This window comes from Camellia sinensis, chromosome 1 (assembly GCF_055761805.1).
Source record: "Camellia sinensis isolate YWXY chromosome 1, ASM5576180v1, whole genome shotgun sequence".
Lineage (NCBI taxonomy): Eukaryota > Viridiplantae > Streptophyta > Magnoliopsida > Ericales > Theaceae > Camellia > Camellia sinensis.
This window is the reverse complement of record NC_138961.1, coordinates 23,246,141-23,265,665: the sequence shown is the minus strand read 5'-3', so window position 1 is coordinate 23,265,665 and position 19,525 is coordinate 23,246,141. Positions and strand designations below refer to the sequence as shown.

The following is a 19,525-nucleotide window of genomic DNA, read 5'->3' as shown; positions in this document are numbered from 1 at the left end:
CTGGGATCATTGGTGATTGGTCAAAAAATAAATTTTTTTTGTTGGATTCTAGTCACTGTCAGTGTGCCACCTACCACTGGGGTAACTAGGGGTGCCCCAACTGGGGGTCGGTAGCACGGCTGGTTTAATTATGGCATAACTAGTTGGAAAAAAGAATTAGAATAATGCTATATGCATTAATTAGTGGACTAACTCATGTATCAATTGATGATGTAACATAATTAATTTTTTTTTTTATATTTGTAATGTGATTAATGAGTGGCGTCAATAATAATGTCACAACTAGTTTTAGTACATTAATTGATACATGTTGCACCACCAAAAGAATTATTAATAATAAAAAAGGTTAATTACACTAATAGTCCCTATAATTTGGGATTTATGTCACTTTGGTCCCTGACTTTTTAATTGTGACACATTTGATCCTGAATTTTAAATCTTGTTCCAAATAAGGACAATTGAAAATATCATTAGATTTTTCAAGGGTAAAATTGTCAATTTAATAAAATATAAACTAATTTGACAAAAAATAAATGTCAAAAAAATATTTTTAATTTTTTTAAAATTATTTTTATCCACCAATGATAAAATTATATAAAATTAATAAAAATTACATGATTAATTTTTTTAAATTAATTTTACATAATCATCATCCAAACACATAATAAAAATTAATTTGGTAAAAAAAAAAATGTCTAAAAGATTTATCAATTTTACATAATTTTATTTTTAGTGGGTAGAAATAATTTTTAAAATTCAAAAATATTTGTTTGACATTTATTTTTATTAAATTAGTTTATATTTTATCAAATAGACAATTTTACTCTTGAAAAATCTAATGATATCTTCAATTGTCCTTATTTGAAACAAGATTCAAAATTCAAGGTCAAATGTGACACAATTGAAAAGTTAGAGATCAAAGTGACACAAACCCCAAACTATAGGGATTATTTGTGCAATTTGCCCTAATAAAAATTCGGTTAGATAGAGATGACCTTTGGCTTCGTTTGGGAAGCCATGGTTTGGGCTTTTTTGGCTATTTTAGTCACAAAAAACAAAATAGGTTATTTTAGCCATAACAAACAAAATATCACATCTAACCCATAATCATTACATTCTTCTCTCACAAAAAAACTCAAAAAAACCAAAAGGCCAAAAAGTCCTTCCCAAACCAAGCTTTTAAGCCTAGGCTAAAATAGCCAAAAAAGCCAAAAAGCCAACCCACTTCCCAAACGGAGGCTTATTAGTCTCACAATGTTAGGTTTTTTGACTTTTTAATCACAAAAAGATAAAATAGACTTTTTAGTCTAATAAGACAAAACATCACGTCACATACAAGCCATAATCATTTTATTTTTTCTCTCACAAAAATTAGGCTAGGTTTGGCATTCCTAAAAAAGCTAAAAAGCCAAAAAGTCACTATCCTTTTTAAGTTACACCATCTTATTTAAATCACATCACATCTCTACCACATCACTTCAAACCCAACCCAAATTTTATAAAAAGTCAAAAAGTACACTTATTTAGAACATCTCAAACAACCCCTTAAAAAAATCAAAAAATCTATCACAAATGAGACTTTTTAACCTCATAGTAGCCAAAAAAAACTAAAAAGTTAAAATAGCCGATCCATATCCCAAACCTTCGTAATAAAAATGGGTTTTTTTTAAGAAAATATAATACTGAACTGACAAAATTAAAAAAATTAAAAACTAATATCAAAATCACATAAATATTTTTAAAATTTCAACATTTCTATAGGATTCATTTGGGAATTAACATTTTTAGTTATTTTTTAACTTTCTCCAAAAACAAAAACAAAAAAAGAAAGTTAAATAGTCAAAGTTAATCCATATCCCAAATGAACCCTTAGGGATAAAAATGGGTTTTTTTTGAGAAAATATAATATTGAACTGACAAAATGAAAAAAAAAATTAAAAACTAATATCAAAATCACATAAATGTTTTTAAAATTTCAACATTTTTATAGGATTCATTTGGTAATTACCCATTTTGGGCAAATTACATATACCCCTCGAGGTTTGGCTTAATTACAAATACCCCTTGAGGTTTGAGAAATTACAAATTCCCCCCTGAATGCTATATTTGCATAAGAAATTAGGGGGTAATTTATTATGAAATATAAACATCAGGGGGCAAATTGTTATGAAAATACAAATCTCAGGGGGCGGGATGTAATTTTTAAAACTTCAGGGGTATCTGTAATTTAACTAAACCTCGAGAGAGATATATGTAATTTGCCCTAACATTTTTAGTTATTTTTTAACTTTCTCCAAAAACAAAAAAAAAAGAAAAAGAAGAAAGAGTCATCTTTTTGTAGTATTTTTTATTTTTTATTTTTATTTTTAAATTTTTTTGAAGTTAGAGCACTACTTTCCAAACAACCGAAGACTTCAGCATTAAGCATACACAAGGCTTTGTTTGAAAAGTTGGCTAATTTTTTTTGACTACTTTAGTTTCACTAAAAAAATTGTGTTTAAAAAGTTAGTTAACTTTTTTTTTTGTATTGATTTAATAATTATAAGAAAAAAAATAAAATGATAATAAATTAAATGTAACATTTTATCTTATCGACTATTTTATCTTTGGGCGCATTGATTTAGACCCACTTAAAACACCCACTCTCACAACCTCCTCACACACATGGAGGTTGGGGATTAGGTGAGAGAAAAAAAAAAAAAGAGTTGACCAATCAAAACTAAAGAGTCCGGATTCTCGGCCGCCCTACCCGGCAGCCCCCAAAACGACGTCGTTTTGGAGGCAAATTTTCAAAAAAAAAAAAAACACAGAGGAAGAAATGGAGGAAGGAGAGGAAGAGGGAGGAAGGAGGAGGGAGGATGAGGTGGAGGAGGAGGAAGGGAAGGGCCGGCCGGACTGGAGGGGGCCATAACCAGTGGGGGAGGAGGAGGAGGAGGAGGAGGAGGAGGAGGCGGAGGCGATGACGGTGCACAGCTGCTGCGACGGCCGGCGGCATGGCGACGAGCTGCGATGGCGCAGCCTCCTCCCTCCTCCTTCCTCCCTCTTCTCCCTCTCCCTCCCCCCTCTGGCTTCTGTGAGAAGAGAAAGAAAACAAGAACGAAGAAGAAGAAAAGAAAAAAAAACAAAAAAACAAAAAACCCCCAAAAACGACGTCGTTTTGGGGGGCTGCCGGGTAGGGCGGCCGAGGATCCGGATTCAAAACTAAAAGGGATAAAGAGGTGACCCCCAAAAGGAGTCTCAACCTTTATTCTTTATCTTTTAATGAGGTATTTTAGCTCAACTATCCTTCTAAACACCCCAAATGTGAGGCTCTCTTTGTCCAAAATGCAAGAAAACTGGATGCCTTATTTGTTAAGCAAAGACAACTCGATGTGCTAAGCAATGTAAATTTGACTACGAAAATGAGCATCCACAGTACCCAACACAAAATATATATAAATATATATAACAATAAATAAAATAATAAAAGCAGCTCCTTTATATTACAAGTTACTATACAAATTTCTTATTATAAATATGCTGATCTCAAATGAAACCCTCATCACTCAGACCACTTTTCAGATTTAGCACAGCCCTTGGATCATATCAGTCTTCTCATCTTACCACGAGTTTGAGACAAATCTTCATATCGGCCTTCTCGGGTTAAACACTGGTCTTCCTATCAGCCTTCTGAGGTTGGTATTTCTCTCAACGTATTCTCGACATAATCAACACAATAGAGAAAAGTGCACTACAAAACACTACGTAGTGAAAGCATATCTCTTCGATGGAAATGAAACTGGACCCAAGTAAGTTTCAGACAAGGAGATTAGCATCCGATGAAAAGCCAAAGCCGAAGCTGTGAACATCATAACAAAGGAAGCCCAGAAAAACCTCAACATCAACACCGGATCTTTCCTTGCAGAGTCGAGTACCTTTAATAAAATCACTTTGAGCCGCCTATCCCTAAGGATGTACTGATAATCACGGATGGAAGATGAATTAAGCTCTTGGTTGTCAGGCCCACTTGCCACACTCACTCGAGGACTGTACCGAGTGATGGTAGTGCCTTGTCCAAAAGTTTTGAACATCTGTTGGTATATTATATCGGTAATTACGCTGCAAAGTTGTTGGCGGAAGATAATCGCTTCCTTCGAAACCATTGCTCGGACTAATGCAGCTCCATCCTGTTCATTCAAATGCACTGTATTATTTCAAGTTCCAAGAATAAAATTTAAAAAAAAAAAAATTGAGGCTAGTAGTTTACGCTATGGGGACAACTGGCATAAAGACACTGAAACCAAATTCATCCAGTTCACATGAAGCCCAAGCATAACAGAAGATATGAGTGTACATGTTGTCTATGAAAGCAAGATAAATACCATGAGTAAATGACTCCTGGATTTTAAAATGAAGACAAACAGAAGCCGCCCAAACCCCTCAAAAAACAAAAGAGAACCTAAAAGAAAGGAAATAGAGAATTAGTTTGGTTGTGTTTTTGTTTTCTGTTTCATTTTTTGGAAAACAAGAAAACTAGTTTGGCAAAGAGTTTCCAATAAGTGTTTTTCGAAAAAAATTCTGAAAATAAGCAATCCACTATTTAGGAATTGCCAAAAGTTGTTTTCGAAAACTATTTTCGCACAAAAATGAGAACGATGGATGTTTTCTAACTTTTCCTTTGTTTTTTTTTCCAAAAACTCGAAAAATGAATACGAAGAAAATGAAAACGAAATCCAAACCAAACTTCCTAGTCCCAACTTCCACCTTAAGTCACAGGAGAGAGATTCTGAACTGGAGAGAATTTGATGGGGTAGGATAAAGATTTGAGGCGAGGAGCATGTACTTTGCATTATCGACAAATTTGAGAGTCAGAAAGAGGCACCTAATCTGAGAAACCTTTTAAATCAGTGAACTTGTAAATTTATGAAGGGAAAAAAGTGTCAGCTTGAAGGTACTCACTGCAGTCATGAGGAGTCTTCTCATCACAACGCCTTCTTTAGATGGGAGGAATCTCAGGACCAAGTTTGCAACATCAAACACCCTCGTACCTCCATTTGCTGAATAATTGAGAGAAGTTTCACCATTTGATGCTACCACCCGGTACAATGCTTTCCTGATCACAAGTATTGAAGTCAAATACTACTTGTGCATGAAGAAAAAAGAACCGTTTGTATGTATTACAAACACCAACTACGAAAAGGAACAGTGGAACTGATTATCTAGAAAATATGGCACTAAATTAATAAGCTATTGTATGCACAACTATTTTGTGCATATCTTTTCAAATACATAGGGCTTGCATTACACCATGAATAAATGTTTCTGCTATTTTTTGACGCTATTTTTCAATGGATAAAAACTTGTATATTCCTACATAGAAGATTATTTTGTCATGCTGTCCTAGCAGTTTATAAAACTCAGTCACTAGCATGTTGCAGGCTTGCAGCAAGTAATTTAGGAAGTACTTGAGCCATCTATGGAACAAATAATGTACGAAATGCATTGAGGTAGACTGTAATGGGGACGAAGAGTCGAATATGACATTACACGAGGTGAAATTATAGTCATGCTCTTATTGAAGATTTGGAAATTGTAGGTTGGACTGCGAACAAGATTCATGCTGCTCCTCGTAATACAAGGGATAAGGCATCTTGAAAATGAAGAAGAAGAAAATGCATTAATCAAATTATTTTTGTCACATGAGATAGATGTAGGAACTTACAAGCAACACCAATCTTGACCAGTACAGTACATTTCTAACATTTACAACAAGAACTGAAGAATTTTATTAGCTTTCCTGTCAAGGGTAGAATCTGAGAGATATTAGTCAATCTACCTGGTTGTTCCTACTCTTAAGAAAAGAGAGAGCTTTTTCCACTGAAATTCTTTCCTTCTGTTTAAAACAACCTGAAAAAGAACACAAAGTTAAAAAGCAACAAGAAATTCCAATTAACTAATTATAAAATCTTCCCAACAACCTTAGTTGTTACCAACATAGAGATCAGATTTCCAGTATCTTGGATAGCCATGAAAAAAAACTTCAGATATGTAATTTAAAAAAAGCATCTCTTTTCTATGCGGGTGCATTCCCCTAATATTGTCATTTAATGAAATTTTTAATTTAACTCACAAAAAAAAAATGAAAAAAAAAAAGACATATAAGGGGAGTGTTATTCGCACTCCTCCTTTAGCTGGCTGAACACCACTCTGTCATATTCTCAATTTAGTTTGGTTACATTACAATAATGCCCGTCTTTTACAAAAAGTTCAAAGTTGGCAACTCAACACCCAACAAACAAAATAAAGGACTGGGCCGTGGTTGCAATTTCACCAAGACAAATGGAGAATAAGACAAACAAGTGGAGTGCCGAACAGCACTCTCCCATAAAAAAATAAAAGCATGCATCAAGAAGTCAGGCCATGACTTGAAAATCAATCTGTGTATTGATATTTCAATCTACCTCCCAGTATATCCTCTTAATAGATGAATTGGTTCCGCATATGGTTGTGATTGTCAAGCAAGGTTGTCTTCTTAGGTGAGAGTTTTGAGATCATCAAATCAAAAGTTTCACCACCCTGTTTGTGCACCACCTTTATTCTCCTACTATTAGTAATCATGTTTCATATTATAGATTACCGATTTCTAACCCTTAACACCCCCGACCCCCCCCCCCCCCCCCCAAAATCGTAGATAAACATTAAAAATGAGCAACCACATTCAACAGCAACTACATTAAGAAAACGAGGCAAAATCTGGTAAAAAGCAACACAACTGCTGCTCTTAAACATTTTAATACCGAATGTAGAATTCTCCTTGTGTCAGCTGAATTATCAGTGAGAAGTTTTTGAACAACATAGGGGTACGCAGCTTCAAATGTCTTAAAATTTGGATCTGCAGCTACTGCCAAACCTGTGAGGAAGATGATTGAAAATAAATACACATTAATCAAATAAATCATCAGTTGAATCAGACATGAAACAGTAATCACAAATATCAAACTATTATTTAAAGATGAAAAACGGACATGGTTAAAGCAAGAGTTCTCCTTTGTATTCCTGTTCATTAATACAATGTAATAGAAAAAGAGAGAGAGAGAGAGAGAGAGAGAGAGAGAGAGAGAGAGAGAAAAAGAAAAAAAAGAAAAAAAAGAAAAAAGAAAAAAGAAGAAGTCAACATCTGTTGCCATTCCAGATGAATTAGTTCATCAAATGTCCTTTTCTTTCTAGCGACCAAAGAAGAGATCTAATAGTTCTAGGAAAAGCAAAACACTGCCGTAATATTTTGTTTCTTACTACAATATAAGACAAAAAGAACTGCTCATCTGGTTGTCTCTTAGAAATATGTTATGTTCTTAATAATATTAAAAACACCCATAAAAACATGAAAAAAGGAAAATGCAAGATAAAGATGTACAAAATTCTCTAATATTTGCATTCCAATAAAATGATAATCTGAAAATAAATAGAGGACACTTTTTGAGGATTAAGGAATCTAAAATGAAATAAAACTACCTTCCAAGGAAGCAAGAGAACGAAGGACTAGCGTATAGTATGGTGGCATGCGGAAATGATACTTGAAGGCTACAGACCAGATTTTACCCAAAACCTTCAAAACAATTATTGTTAAAAATCAGCCAATCAGTTATGGATATATATAGCAAGAGGATTCATAAACAAAGCTAGGGCGGATGAAAGTTCTATTCTTTGTGTTTCAATAAAAAATAGCAAATGAAAAAATTATCCAATTAAAGATAAACACATTAAGGCTATATTTATCTCAAATGGAAATTTCACTATGAAAAATGAAACAAGATTGGCATTTTTTTCCAATTAGAAATGTATCTCTTTGAATTGGAAATTTACATTTTACTAGAAGAAATGTTCCCTTGGAAAAAATATACAGACAAAGCAGATGATGAAATGGTAAAAAAAGCACCACTAATAAATTTAAAATTATCTTATAATCCAGAAGAAGCAAAAACCATGTTGGGGGGGGAGGGGGGGGTGTGTTTGGAGCCCCAAAATGGTAGATCTTAAAACATTATAAACCCAATAGCACTTCACTCCTAAGGATAGCACCTCACTAATAGAATAAAATTGATTGTTTGCTGGCCGTGAAAGTCACTATTGGCCTTGGCCAAAATACAATATAATCTTCAACGTCAAATGAAAAACCGCTAGAATAGATATAACAAGTACAGAGACATCACTCTCACCCTACTGAACTTGACATCTGGGATTCCATCTTTAAATTCTACCTCTCCCAAGGCATCTTCCAGATCCTGAATAATGAATTAGTCCCAAGAGTTAGTTTATAATGGTGTTCTAGACATAGTGCGGAAGAAAATAATAAACACTTTATTTTGATTATAAGCATGTAATACTTTGTTAAAAATTGAGAGACAACACGTTTTATCTTTGCCAAAATGTGCTTCATTACAGAAGTGAGAAGGCAAACAACAAAAGTAAGGACATAGGGAACGAGATAGTAACAGTTGACATGATACCATGGTAACAAGCCGGATATTAGTTCCTGGCCTCACAACATCCATATCAGTTAGAGCAAGAACAAGGGATGCCCAATCACCATTTACTATGTGCACTATGGATGCAAGCATGGCCAACTGATGCTTCTTTTGCATGCGACAAAGCAGCCCAAAGTCTAGAAACCTAGCACATGAATCACAATGGCATGGATAATTTCGCAATCAAATTCTATAATGAATGATATATCTATATTGTTAATGCAGAAAAAATTAAAATACAAATCTTTCTTAAGAGGTAAAGACAACAAATGAGTGTACCCTATTTCTCCCGATGATGTGTAACGCAAGTTTCCAGGATGTGGATCAGCATGCAATAAGCCAGTTTCAAGGAGTTGAATCAGTGATGCCTCCACTCCTTTGTTAACCTGGAATAGGTTATAGCAAAAGGATTATAAGTGCAGACCATGGATCTACAATCAGCCTAGATCATACTATCAATGCATTTGAAACTGCTAATTGCCTCACAAAATTCTCAAATATCAAATCAACGTAAAACAACATATCACTTGCAATATTTGGTGTTACCAAATTACTCTTTACAAGCCTTGTTGTTGAGTTAGTTGTCATTTCCCCAAGATTCAGCAAACACTACCTTATCAACTATGAAGCATGAACACGGATACAGATATGGACATGGAAACGGGACACAGTGATTTTAAAAAAATGGGGACACAGACATAGTGGGGGACACAACAAATTATTTTTAATTTATTTTTGTAGATTAATATTATGTTACCAAACAATAATAAAAACTAACATTAATTCAATATATATATATACATATACAAACTGTTAAAACCTATCACCTACTTCACCCACTAAACCTAACCCACTACACCACTACCACCTCACCTACTCCACTAAACCCACTACACCACTACCACCACCACTTCACCTACTCCACCTACCACCTACTCTTCTATATATAGGAATCATTGTAGCATTCAATAATTCAACAATTACAAACATCAATCAATAATAAAATTCTCTTTTTCTCTTTATACATTAAATTTCTACATGGTATCAGAGCAAGGTTAAGCACTTAGTATTTTTCGCTTCACCGGCGGGCGGCAACCTCGCCTTGGCCGTCCGCCGGACCTCAACCTAATCTGCTAAAATTTTTCTACACATACCTTGAAATTTCCTTTCTGAGTGCACTACTGTTCAGTCGCCGGAGACCACCACCGCTTGCACGTCGATGTCCCTTTGCCAAAGCTCCGTCGCGACACCGGCCTTCCTTGCGTCTGGTTTCAATCCCCTGCTATTCCAAGCCACAAAATAGGACACGACTTTTGAGGGCTCGATATCTATATCCATGTATATCTTTTGGACAGTCTATATACACACTCATACAGTGTCTTCTACACCGGTAACATGGTACAAGGGCCCAACCCTTCTTGATGCCCTCGACATGATTACAGAGCCCAAGAGGCCATCAGACAAGCCTCTTCGTCTCCCACTTCAGGATGTCTACAAGATTGGCGGTATTGGTAATTTGGCCCACTTTTTTGATCAACACCAGCATATAGTTTCAAAGAGATAACTATATTATATAATTTTTTCTATTTTAAAATATTTTTCCACCGTCCAAACCTTTTTTTTATCTTATATATATAAAAAATTGGATGGAACTCACGTGGGTGCTACTTTTTCTTTTTCTTCTTTCCACAGCCCAACTTTTCCTTGAACCTTAATTTTTTATTATTAAAAAAAAAAATAATAAAAAAAAATTCATTCCATCTAATTTTTCTGCTCAGTCTTGTACCTTCAAGCCATTCGGATTTGCACAATACACTCATTTTATTTCTATCGGGATTTCGCCCTGATCACAATTTTACACCAAAAAAAAAAAAAAAAAAAAAAAACAACAAGAAACCCAAACAACCACATCCACAGGCGGGATTTTTCTTCTCTACTCTGCCGCCGGTCTCTTCTTCTTGCCTCCGTCCTGAGCGGCCCTTGCCGGTGCTGCCTCCGTGTTTTCCACGCCGCCCAGCACGTTCACTCCCCCATACTCCTCCACTGCAGCATATGGCGGACCTCCAAATCGGAACATCACGGTGGCCTTCCGCTTCAGCTCCTTATTTTCCGCCTTTAGCACACTTATCTCTGCTCGCGCATCCTTATACATGCGCTGGAGCAGAGCCAGTTGGGCGTTTAACTGCTGCACCTCATTTGTCCTACTCTGCAGCCGGTGCGACAAGTTTGTGACCGCAGTCATGGTTTCCACACATGACTTCAATGTATATTGATTGGCCTCAATATCCGTTTGCACTGCCATTTTTTGCTCCACCGACCGTATCGGAAAGTTCAACGGAGCAAAACCAGAGGTGTTTGGTTGAGGTTCACGGGCCACCGCACCTGTTATCTCTCCTGTTGACTCGTTGAGGTCGGGAAAGAGAGTGAGCAGACCACGGGAAGATGAGGCCATGTTCTGGGTAGCTGAACGGGAAGAAGAGGCCATGTTTTTTGGGTTGCTGAGTGTTTCCGAGAAGGGTTGGATACAGATTATTTACAGATTGTTTCAGAATGACAAGTTCAGAGGTTTCAGTCTGGTTTGGTTTCCTCCGCCTCCGCATTGGTTTATATTGACACTGACGACGCGGCCGACACGCCGCTCTGTCGCTCACGTGCCTCGCCGCGTCTCCGGCTCACCTTTTGATGGCTCGACGCTTTCTGTCGGGCACGACTTTTGATGAAGTGGGCGCGCCTTTTGAGGGCGCAACTTTTGATGGCACGCCTTTTTATGGATTGAGCACGCATTTTGATGGCACGCTTTTTTATGGATTGGGCACGCCTTTTGATGGCACGCCTTTTTGAAAAATTAGGCACACCTTTTGAGGGTGCGACTTTTTAAGGGTCCGACAAGACTCTGTAAACTGTTCCGACATTGATTCCGGTTAGCTCCTTCATGGGTCCGACAAGACTCTGTAAACTGTCCCGACATTGATTCCGGTTAGCTCCTTCATGGGTCCGACAAGACTCTGTAAACTGTCCCTACATTGATTCCGGTTAGCTCCTTTATGGGTCCGACAAGACTCTGTAAACTGTCCCGATATTGATTCCGGTTAGTTTCTACAAGGGTCCAGCAAGACTCCGTAAACTGTCTTCTACAACGGTCCGACATGACCCCATAAACTGTCTTCTACATCGGTCCGACACGAGCCAGTGTCTTCTACATCGGTCTTCTACAACGGTCTGACACGACCATACAGTGTCTCCTATCCTCTTTTATTTTTTATGTATTTTCTTGTTTTGTTACTCTCTCCAAACTCAAGTTGGTTAGTTCCTATCCCCCTTGAGTTTGCGGGGGGCTGTTAAAACCTATCACCTACTTCACCCACTAAACCTAACCCACTACACCACTACCACCTCACCTACTCCATTAAACCTAACCCACTACACCACTACCACCTCACCTACTCCACTAAACCCACTACACCACTACCACCACCACTTCACCTACTCCACCTACCACCTACTACCACCTACTCTTCTATATATAGGAATCATTGTAGCATTCAATAATTCAACAATTACAAACATCAATCAATAATACAATTCTCTTTTTCTCTTTATACATTAAATTTCTACACAAACCACTAGATTTAAACAAATTAATAGATCATCCATATTTGGACACGTGAGTCCCCTGCAAAAAAAATAAATAAAAAATAATAATAATAATGTCGTGAGCGTTAGCGTGTCCCTTGCAAAAAAAATAATAAAATTAAATGTGTCCCCGGCATGTCCCCATGTCCGACACCGCTACGGCTCCTATTTTGAATGTCCGTGCATTATAGATTATCAATAATAGATCATTTTTTTTATAAGAACTTTATAAATAAAGGTTCTTAAGTCATTTAAAATATGAAATTGAGGTTCATGCACCAGTGTGGACCTCATACTAGAGTAACTGGAAAAACGTTACGAAGTATGAAAAGACATTTATGTAGATCGTTACATACCAAATCAAGAAGACGTCTTTTAGCATCAATCTGCTGCCGCTTTGAATAGCTGGACCCATGATCAATAGACTCTGTAGCAGCTATGTCAATTAAATCTCTTGGACTATCCCCAACCATCCACTCCATAGTCAAAACTCTCCTTCGACTTAAATGCTGAAGAACTTTTGGAACACAAATAAATGGAAAGGAAGCATGAGCTTGCTGTAGAAACAGAGAAAAACAGTTAAGTCTGGACTGTGGAGCCATAACCTTTAAGCAAGGAGAGCTTCCCTCAGTGTGCCACAACAAGAATGCCACAAATTTGGTATCAATAAACTAAAGGCTGATACCCCTGTGGACAATCTTTTCCCAAAACATTTACAGAAAATGGCCTAAAATTTTCAGATCTTTCCACACAAAAAATTCATATTGGAATGTTTACATTTCAAGAAATTAAGTTACAAAAGTTCAGGCACTTTAAAACAACAATTGGAATTGAACTTGCAATAGAAAAGGCATGGTCATGAAATAGAATATTGTCCTCTTCATCATAAATGTGCAATATTTTAATTTTCTACCCTTTTGTTACTCAATATACATGATTTCAAACTCCCATGAAATTCCACAGTTATGTCCCTCCACCTCCATCATTATAAGAGTGTTGAGCCTTTAGGAAATAATCCTAGTGACCCGTCATAAGGAGTTAATAGATAGCTTAATAAAAGCAACTAAATCCAACTGAAAAACAAAAAGAGTACCATAAGGAGTTAATAGATAACTTAATAAAAGCAACAAAATCCAACTGAAAAACAAAAAGAGTACCATAAACTCTGAAGCATTTGCAGCCTCTAAAGTGTAATCCAACTCCCCAACTAAGCCTTTGCCAAGCTCATCAGCATAAAGGCGAGGATCACTTTTCCTTTTTGCCATCTTTTGCAGCAGCCCCAGCTGAAACAATTGATTCCTAAACTAGTTAAGAATTTACTGCTTCAATATGTAAAATATGGGACAGCTAGAGGTTGATACAAACCCCAAGGCGCAGGATATAAATATCTCGAACTACCACATGTCGCAAATTAGGACGTTGAACTTTCACCGCGACATCAAAACCATCAATTGTACGCCCCCTGTAAACCTGGTATGTTAAGAAGAAGAGTATAAGTTTACAACTTCCACATCAGAATGTTTTCAAAGAAAATATAAGTTTTACCAATCCACAAATAAAAGCCACCTGACCAAATGAAGCTGCAGCGACAGGTTCCTCTGAAATGTGGCTAAAATATGTTTCTACAGGGGAACCTAATTCTTCCTCAATGATCTTCATTGCCATCATCCTGGGAAAAGGAGGGATTTGTTCATGCAGCTCAGACAATGCCTGCAATGTGCAATCATAACTAAAACCAAAAAAGGAAAGAAAAAAAAACGAAGAAAAAAAAAGGGGAAGGTATGATCTACCAGTATGTGATTTGACAAGGACTAATTAGATTGAATAATTATAAAAAAAATAAAAAATAAGGACTCCAGATTACAGTTAAAGGGGTATGAGACACAAACTTTTGTATCCATGAGGCATCCATAAAACTTATTGTCATAGTCATTAGCTATACTATATGAATTAACCTACCCACACACGTGAACACTGCCCGGTTACTCCAACAGTACAATTACTAATATGTTTAACACTCCATAGGACAGTTAAGTGTCCGACACCCAACCTAACAAACTTTTTCACATCGTTACAATAAAAATAACATATTCACCCAAAAAAAAGAAAAAAATAACACTCTAAAGATTTTTCCTCATTATTAATCTACCGGATAAAGTCACTATCAAGTTTAATAGGGAAAAAAAAGTACTATTAAGATTTAGTCAGATATAACAGAAGCAAGGAAGAGAAAGAAAAGCAAATTAAAATTTGTTCATCACCATGATCTTAAACTTGTAGTTACAAAAACAATAAGAAGAAAAAAAGAAAGAAAGAAAGAAAGAAACTCTAATGCAAAATAAGGGAGGATAGTCCTTCGTCTCACCTTTGAAATTTCAGAACCAATGATATCTGGCCTTGTGGAAAGGGACTGACCAACTGCATTAACAAGAAAAGGCAAGTATGAAACTAGAACTTTGTAATCTCCTCAGTGCAGGAAAATGAAAATTTGTGTCTGAGTTTATTTCAATTACGTTCCATTTTACCTTTGATAAAGGTGGGTCCCAGATTTAGCATTGTTTCTTTTAGCACCAACCCAAAATCGTATTGTGTAACATCTCCGTCAATATTCCTATCCATGCTTGACCTAGAAACCTTTTTGACCCCTGAGATTCGAATTCTGATTGCAGCAGAAGCAAATGAAGAAAACACCTTCCAAAACATGATAACAGCTTGCTTATATTGATGATGACATTTTGTACTGATGAAATATTTATTTCAAGATGTTGAATCAGTTTTACTACCTCAAGAAGTCGAAGAGCCACAACATGAGGCCTGCAAGCGAAGTAGTCAGCAACTTCTTCCGGATCATAGACCTCGGGAAGTGGCTTAGTCCACAACTTAGACAGATAGTAAAAGTAGCTAGCATATGCCTCCAAGGCTTTGAGATCAGCCAAGATCAAATCCACACTGGAGAGTTCTATTAGAAGATGTCACATCGCAGTACAATATCAATACAGGCCATTGAAGAAATAAGGCAAAATATAATAATTTGGTCGCATTGCAAGCTTGCTGTGTAAAGATATTTCCCTAAAAATGACACGGGAAGGATACGAAAAAAGGTTAAATATATTTGAGCCTGATAAAACTCAATGGAAAAACCCTTCATTATCACATTGTGATCAAGAGAAGAAAGTCTGGAGCTCCTCTGAGCAAGACTGAAAGGTAATCTAAAATCCCAAAAAAAGCTCAAAGTTCAACCTCAAAAAAACACTAACAATAAATATCTAAACAGGAGCTATTCTTCTGTACATGAAAAAACCTAATTAGAACAAGCTAGAAGAACATTTGACAACATCAACATTCTAAATCACATGCTGCTAATTCGTAAAAAATGTGGGATAACAGAGCTGCGAGATACCCTTATTCCAGGTTGGCTAAATTTTATTGGAGAAAAAAACAAGCAATCAGGAAAATTGGAGCTACTCATAAACTTCGAGCGAATCACTGTAATTCTATTGGCCAATTTTTACTTATCAATATGAGTCTTTTTAGGTCCACACTGGTAAGTTGTAACATTATATTTCAGTCGCAACCAGAACTTCAAGATATTTTGTTAATTGGTCTTTCTTTGCCTTCAAATCACAAGGTCACCAGGGTTTAGCTATGTGTATTATATAGAATAAATGAAGACATATTAACACATGTTTATCACTATTCACTTGGGTATCATCATCCTCTATTACCTTAATAATCCAACCCAAAACTCCTTGCATTTTAGTCACTTCCTTGCTTAGGATGAATAATAAAATAGCAAAGTCAAAAGAAAATCAATGTCACTCATTAGCAAGCAGTACATATACACTTCTATGAAAGTTCTGTCTGCAATGTTAGTCAGACATGTTTGGATAACACCACTCGAATTCAAATACACTCCTAGTCCTAGAAGCTTGTCCAATAGCTCATGGACATGTCCATAATTCAAAGAAATTCCATGATTTTAGATGTTTTGACAGCACATTTCAAACATTCCATAACATAGCTTTGCAACCACAAGTCAAGCATGCAAATTTGCAATAGTTGCTTTTCAAAACAAGGCAAGAATATAATGAAGTAATATGTGGTATAATTAGGACTGCAAAACAAACCAACTTATTCAGGATCGATTCATTTTTGACTCTTTAAAAGGTTGTTCACATTAAAAAAATAAAAAGTTCGAACACATTTTAAACCACGTCAATTTTTTAACCTTATCTTGAACTCATCTACTTAATCTTATATTATATAGATTCGGTTCCGTAAGGCTAGTCAAGCTCAATTAAATTACTCAAACAATCCAATTGCTCAAGTTCGTCCGAGTATACAAGCAAGCTAAAACAAACTACTTCAATTCGGCTCGTTTACAGCCCTAACTTTAACGCAATGAACTTGTTAAGCTTCATCTTCAACAAAACAAAATTCTTAATAAAGAAATTCAGAACGCTAATCAAAGTCGTATAATCTACACATACAAAAGAACACAGAGAGAGAGAGAGAGAGAGAGAGAGAACCTGGATAGTAAGGTTGAGGCCAAGAAGGAGGGGTGAAGGGAGGGGCATGGGGATCTTCGAGGTTGCGAAGCCATATAACGTCGTCTAGGGCTTTGGAGAGCTGAGGAATGCGAAGAGCTCGATTGGCCCAGTCGACGCCATTACTGATTCGATTCTTGAAGAACTCAACGTCCTTGCGAACCACCTGAACCAAATGCCCTAGGTTTCCGACAACGCGGTCTTGCCTTCGTTCCATCCTCTTCTTCTTCATCGTCGAACAACGGAATAGATATACCGGCGCCAGCGAGAATGCTCGGATCACCATTTTTGGCGGTGAGACCTTCGAGGAGTGAAAATGGGGCGGTTAGAGAAAGCGTGTATGATGAGAGTCCACTACTAATGCACTACTCATGAGAATGAGGAAAAAGTATTGATTAGTCACGCGATCATGCTTTTACACCAATTATAATTCACCATCACCATATCACGGTGCACCAACTAACTAATAACATCTCGAGAGAAAGTGTGTGGCTCTCTCTCTCTCGGTTCAGCAGTGAACAGTGATCCACGTGATGGAATGATGTGGTGGAAATTATAGGAGGTGTTTGGGACCTAACTTCAAGGTTAAAATAGCCTAAAAACAAAAAGAAAAAAAAGCCTAATAGCCCTTAAATCAATGATCTAAAAATAATAATAATAATAATAATAAAATAAAATAAAAAACTAACCCGATTGTGGGGTTGTCCCAGTGACAGGTTAATAAATTATAATTTTGTCCCTTTAGATTAATTTTGAAAAATATAAGGTTAGGAATAAATTTGTCATTTTAATTTCAAATATCATTTCAACATATTTTTCAATACACCAATTCAAATAAAAATTCATCTTATCTTCCCAAACATAAAAACTAAAACAATCTACTAAAATAGCCAAAAAATTAAAAAACCTCTAAAATAACCACTTTCCAAACACCCACATAGTTGAGTCTAGATTGTCTGTCACTCCTTCTTGCGACGATTTATGCGGCATTTCAAAACGACATCGTTTTGAATTATTTTTTTTCACCCTTCTTATTTTGCTTTTCAAATAGCTCAATCTCTTTCAAAAGTCCAATTTCCACTGCGTCCGGTCCTTTATCGACGTCAGCAACCCCTACCATGTCTCTGTCATTACCGGTCAATCCGTCTTCTTCAACCACTGTATTTACCTACAACGCCATCATGGCCGCACGACGATGCATATCTCTTTTCAAAACTCAGTTTCGTCGACACTGCTGCTAAGGTTTCAGCATCATTTACTAGTGCTACTCTTCACCATCAAACTCTTCTCTTCTCTTTCCATCACTGCCGACTAAGAAGCTCGTTTTTCTCTCTCTCTCTCTCTCTCTCTCTCTCTCTCTCTCTCTATATCAATCTATCTATAACCAGCCGATGATCATTGAAGGGTCCGACCTCACCACCACGTCTCCAGATCTGAGATCGCACCGACGAACAACTGTAAGCTCCGGTGGCAGCGAGGGAATCGACGGGCGAATCCGACTCTTCAGATCTAGGTCTCTCTTTCTTTCTCTGCTCTTTTTTTTTTTTTTTTTTTAAAGTTATTGTTGATGATGATGATAAAACTGATTATAAAAATCCCCACTATGAATTTACTCAATTTATGTGTGTTTTTGAAAGTTAAAATCAATTTTGAGTAAGTGATCAGTTTGGTTTTGCTCTTCACATTCGAGATCTACTGGGATTACAATTTTTTGATTTGAACTTGAATTTTTCAAGTTCAAGAGGTAAGAAATTCACTCATCTTCTACATGTTTGTAATTGGACTTTTGAGAGAGATTGAGCTATCTGAAAAGCAAAATAAGAAAGGCAAAAAAAAATCCAAAGCAACGCCGTTTTGGAACACCGCAGGAAGGGGCGGCAGACAATCTAGACTCAATTATAGTTGGGGGGTAGGAGTTGTACTCGATGAGGAGTTCGGTTCTAGTGAACTCACTAAGTTGAGTCGGTACCACTCTCCGAGTGGAGGTTAGTATATCGTGATGCAAAACCAAATCAAGAATAAACCGTAAAAAGGTTAGTTGATTTTTAAGTCCATTTTGGCAAAGAAAAAAAAAGAAGTTAGTTTTTTTGAATTTTTTTTATGTTTAGTGATTTTTTTTTTTTCAAAATTATGTCAATTTTTTTTTTTACTTTTTTGATCTGTATTGTCGAGGGGAATCTAAATTTTTTTTTTTTTTTTTGAAAAATTCTACAAAAAACACTGTGGAGGGATGGAAATTAACCCATGGGAGATGGGATCACCCAATGCCTATATAGAAATATAATTAAGGTAATAAAATAATATCTTGCAATGCAACTTGCCAAGTTGATCTGACATACATGCATAGATAAGTTTTGAGCCATACAAGTGACTAATTTTCATTGGACCAAATTGGTGGCTTAAGCTCATTGGACAAAATGAGTGGCAATTTGCCTATATAAAGAGATGTAATCTTTATCTCCAGGGGGAGGTATGCCTAAACTATTCTATCAGATATGCTCCAGACCCCCAGTACCCTTACATACACATGGGGGGTAGCAAGAGGAGGACACAAAAAAATAAAAATAAAAAAAATGAACCAATCAAAAATCACTAGGGGTGGTGGGGGTCACCCCCAGTAGGGGTTTCACTCTTTTCCCCTATTCTATTCACTTATTCAATTTGATTTAGATATATGTTGTTTAACTTGATCGTCGGAGTGCCCTCCGGTCGGCAACTACCAGTCAGGAGGCACTAACTGTTTATTCTTTTTACTGAGGCTCAATTCTTTGTTAATCTCTCAACTAATAGATGTGAGACTATTTCTGCCTCTACAATTGATGCTATCTGTGGGAACAAAAG

General features: G+C 36.4%; 1 protein-coding gene and 1 long non-coding RNA gene across 3 annotated transcripts; both read right to left on the bottom strand.

The window, feature by feature from the left end:
• Window positions 1-3,431: 3,431 nt before the first annotated feature.
• Window positions 3,432-17,234, bottom strand: ATATH8 (Protein kinase superfamily protein). 2 transcript variants are annotated; one of them, XM_028228757.2, is made up of 16 exons: window positions 16,667-17,234; window positions 14,921-15,096; window positions 14,663-14,828; window positions 14,503-14,555; window positions 13,704-13,847; window positions 13,503-13,607; window positions 13,295-13,420; window positions 12,494-12,694; window positions 8,784-8,890; window positions 8,487-8,649; window positions 8,196-8,261; window positions 7,492-7,585; window positions 6,777-6,889; window positions 5,816-5,886; window positions 4,939-5,092; window positions 3,432-4,166 (listed from the first exon to the last, which is right to left on the bottom strand). In XM_028228757.2, exons 1-16 carry the CDS (start codon window positions 16,968-16,970, stop codon window positions 3,741-3,743), a joined length of 2,469 nt encoding a protein of 822 aa, XP_028084558.2. In that variant the 5' UTR covers window positions 16,971-17,234; the 3' UTR covers window positions 3,432-3,740. The 2 variants fall into 2 exon arrangements, with proteins under 2 accessions (XP_028084558.2, XP_082729864.1); XM_082873738.1 differs by lacking the exon at window positions 12,494-12,694 and having other exon boundaries at window positions 16,667-17,212.
• On the bottom strand, window positions 4,221-4,875 carry LOC145792639 (uncharacterized). Its single transcript, XR_014332321.1, has 2 exons — window positions 4,744-4,875; window positions 4,221-4,438 (listed from the first exon to the last, which is right to left on the bottom strand). It is a non-coding gene; the product is annotated as an uncharacterized LOC145792639 (long non-coding RNA).
• Window positions 17,235-19,525: the final 2,291 nt, after the last annotated feature.

What these genes read in the sequence shown, in the direction of transcription:
- ATATH8 (XM_028228757.2), bottom strand. Translation starts at nt 16,970, where the DNA reads ATGGTGATCCGAGCATTCTCGCTGGCGCCGGTATATCTATTCCGTTGT. An exon ending in GGGACCCACCTTTATCAAAG is followed by an intron (nt 14,556 to 14,662) that starts GTAAAATGGAAC and finishes TTGTTAATGCAG; the next exon opens with TTGGTCAGTCCCTTTCCACA. An exon ending in TTTATATCCTGCGCCTTGGG is followed by an intron (nt 13,421 to 13,502) that starts GTTTGTATCAAC and finishes CAATTGTTTCAG; the next exon opens with CTGGGGCTGCTGCAAAAGAT.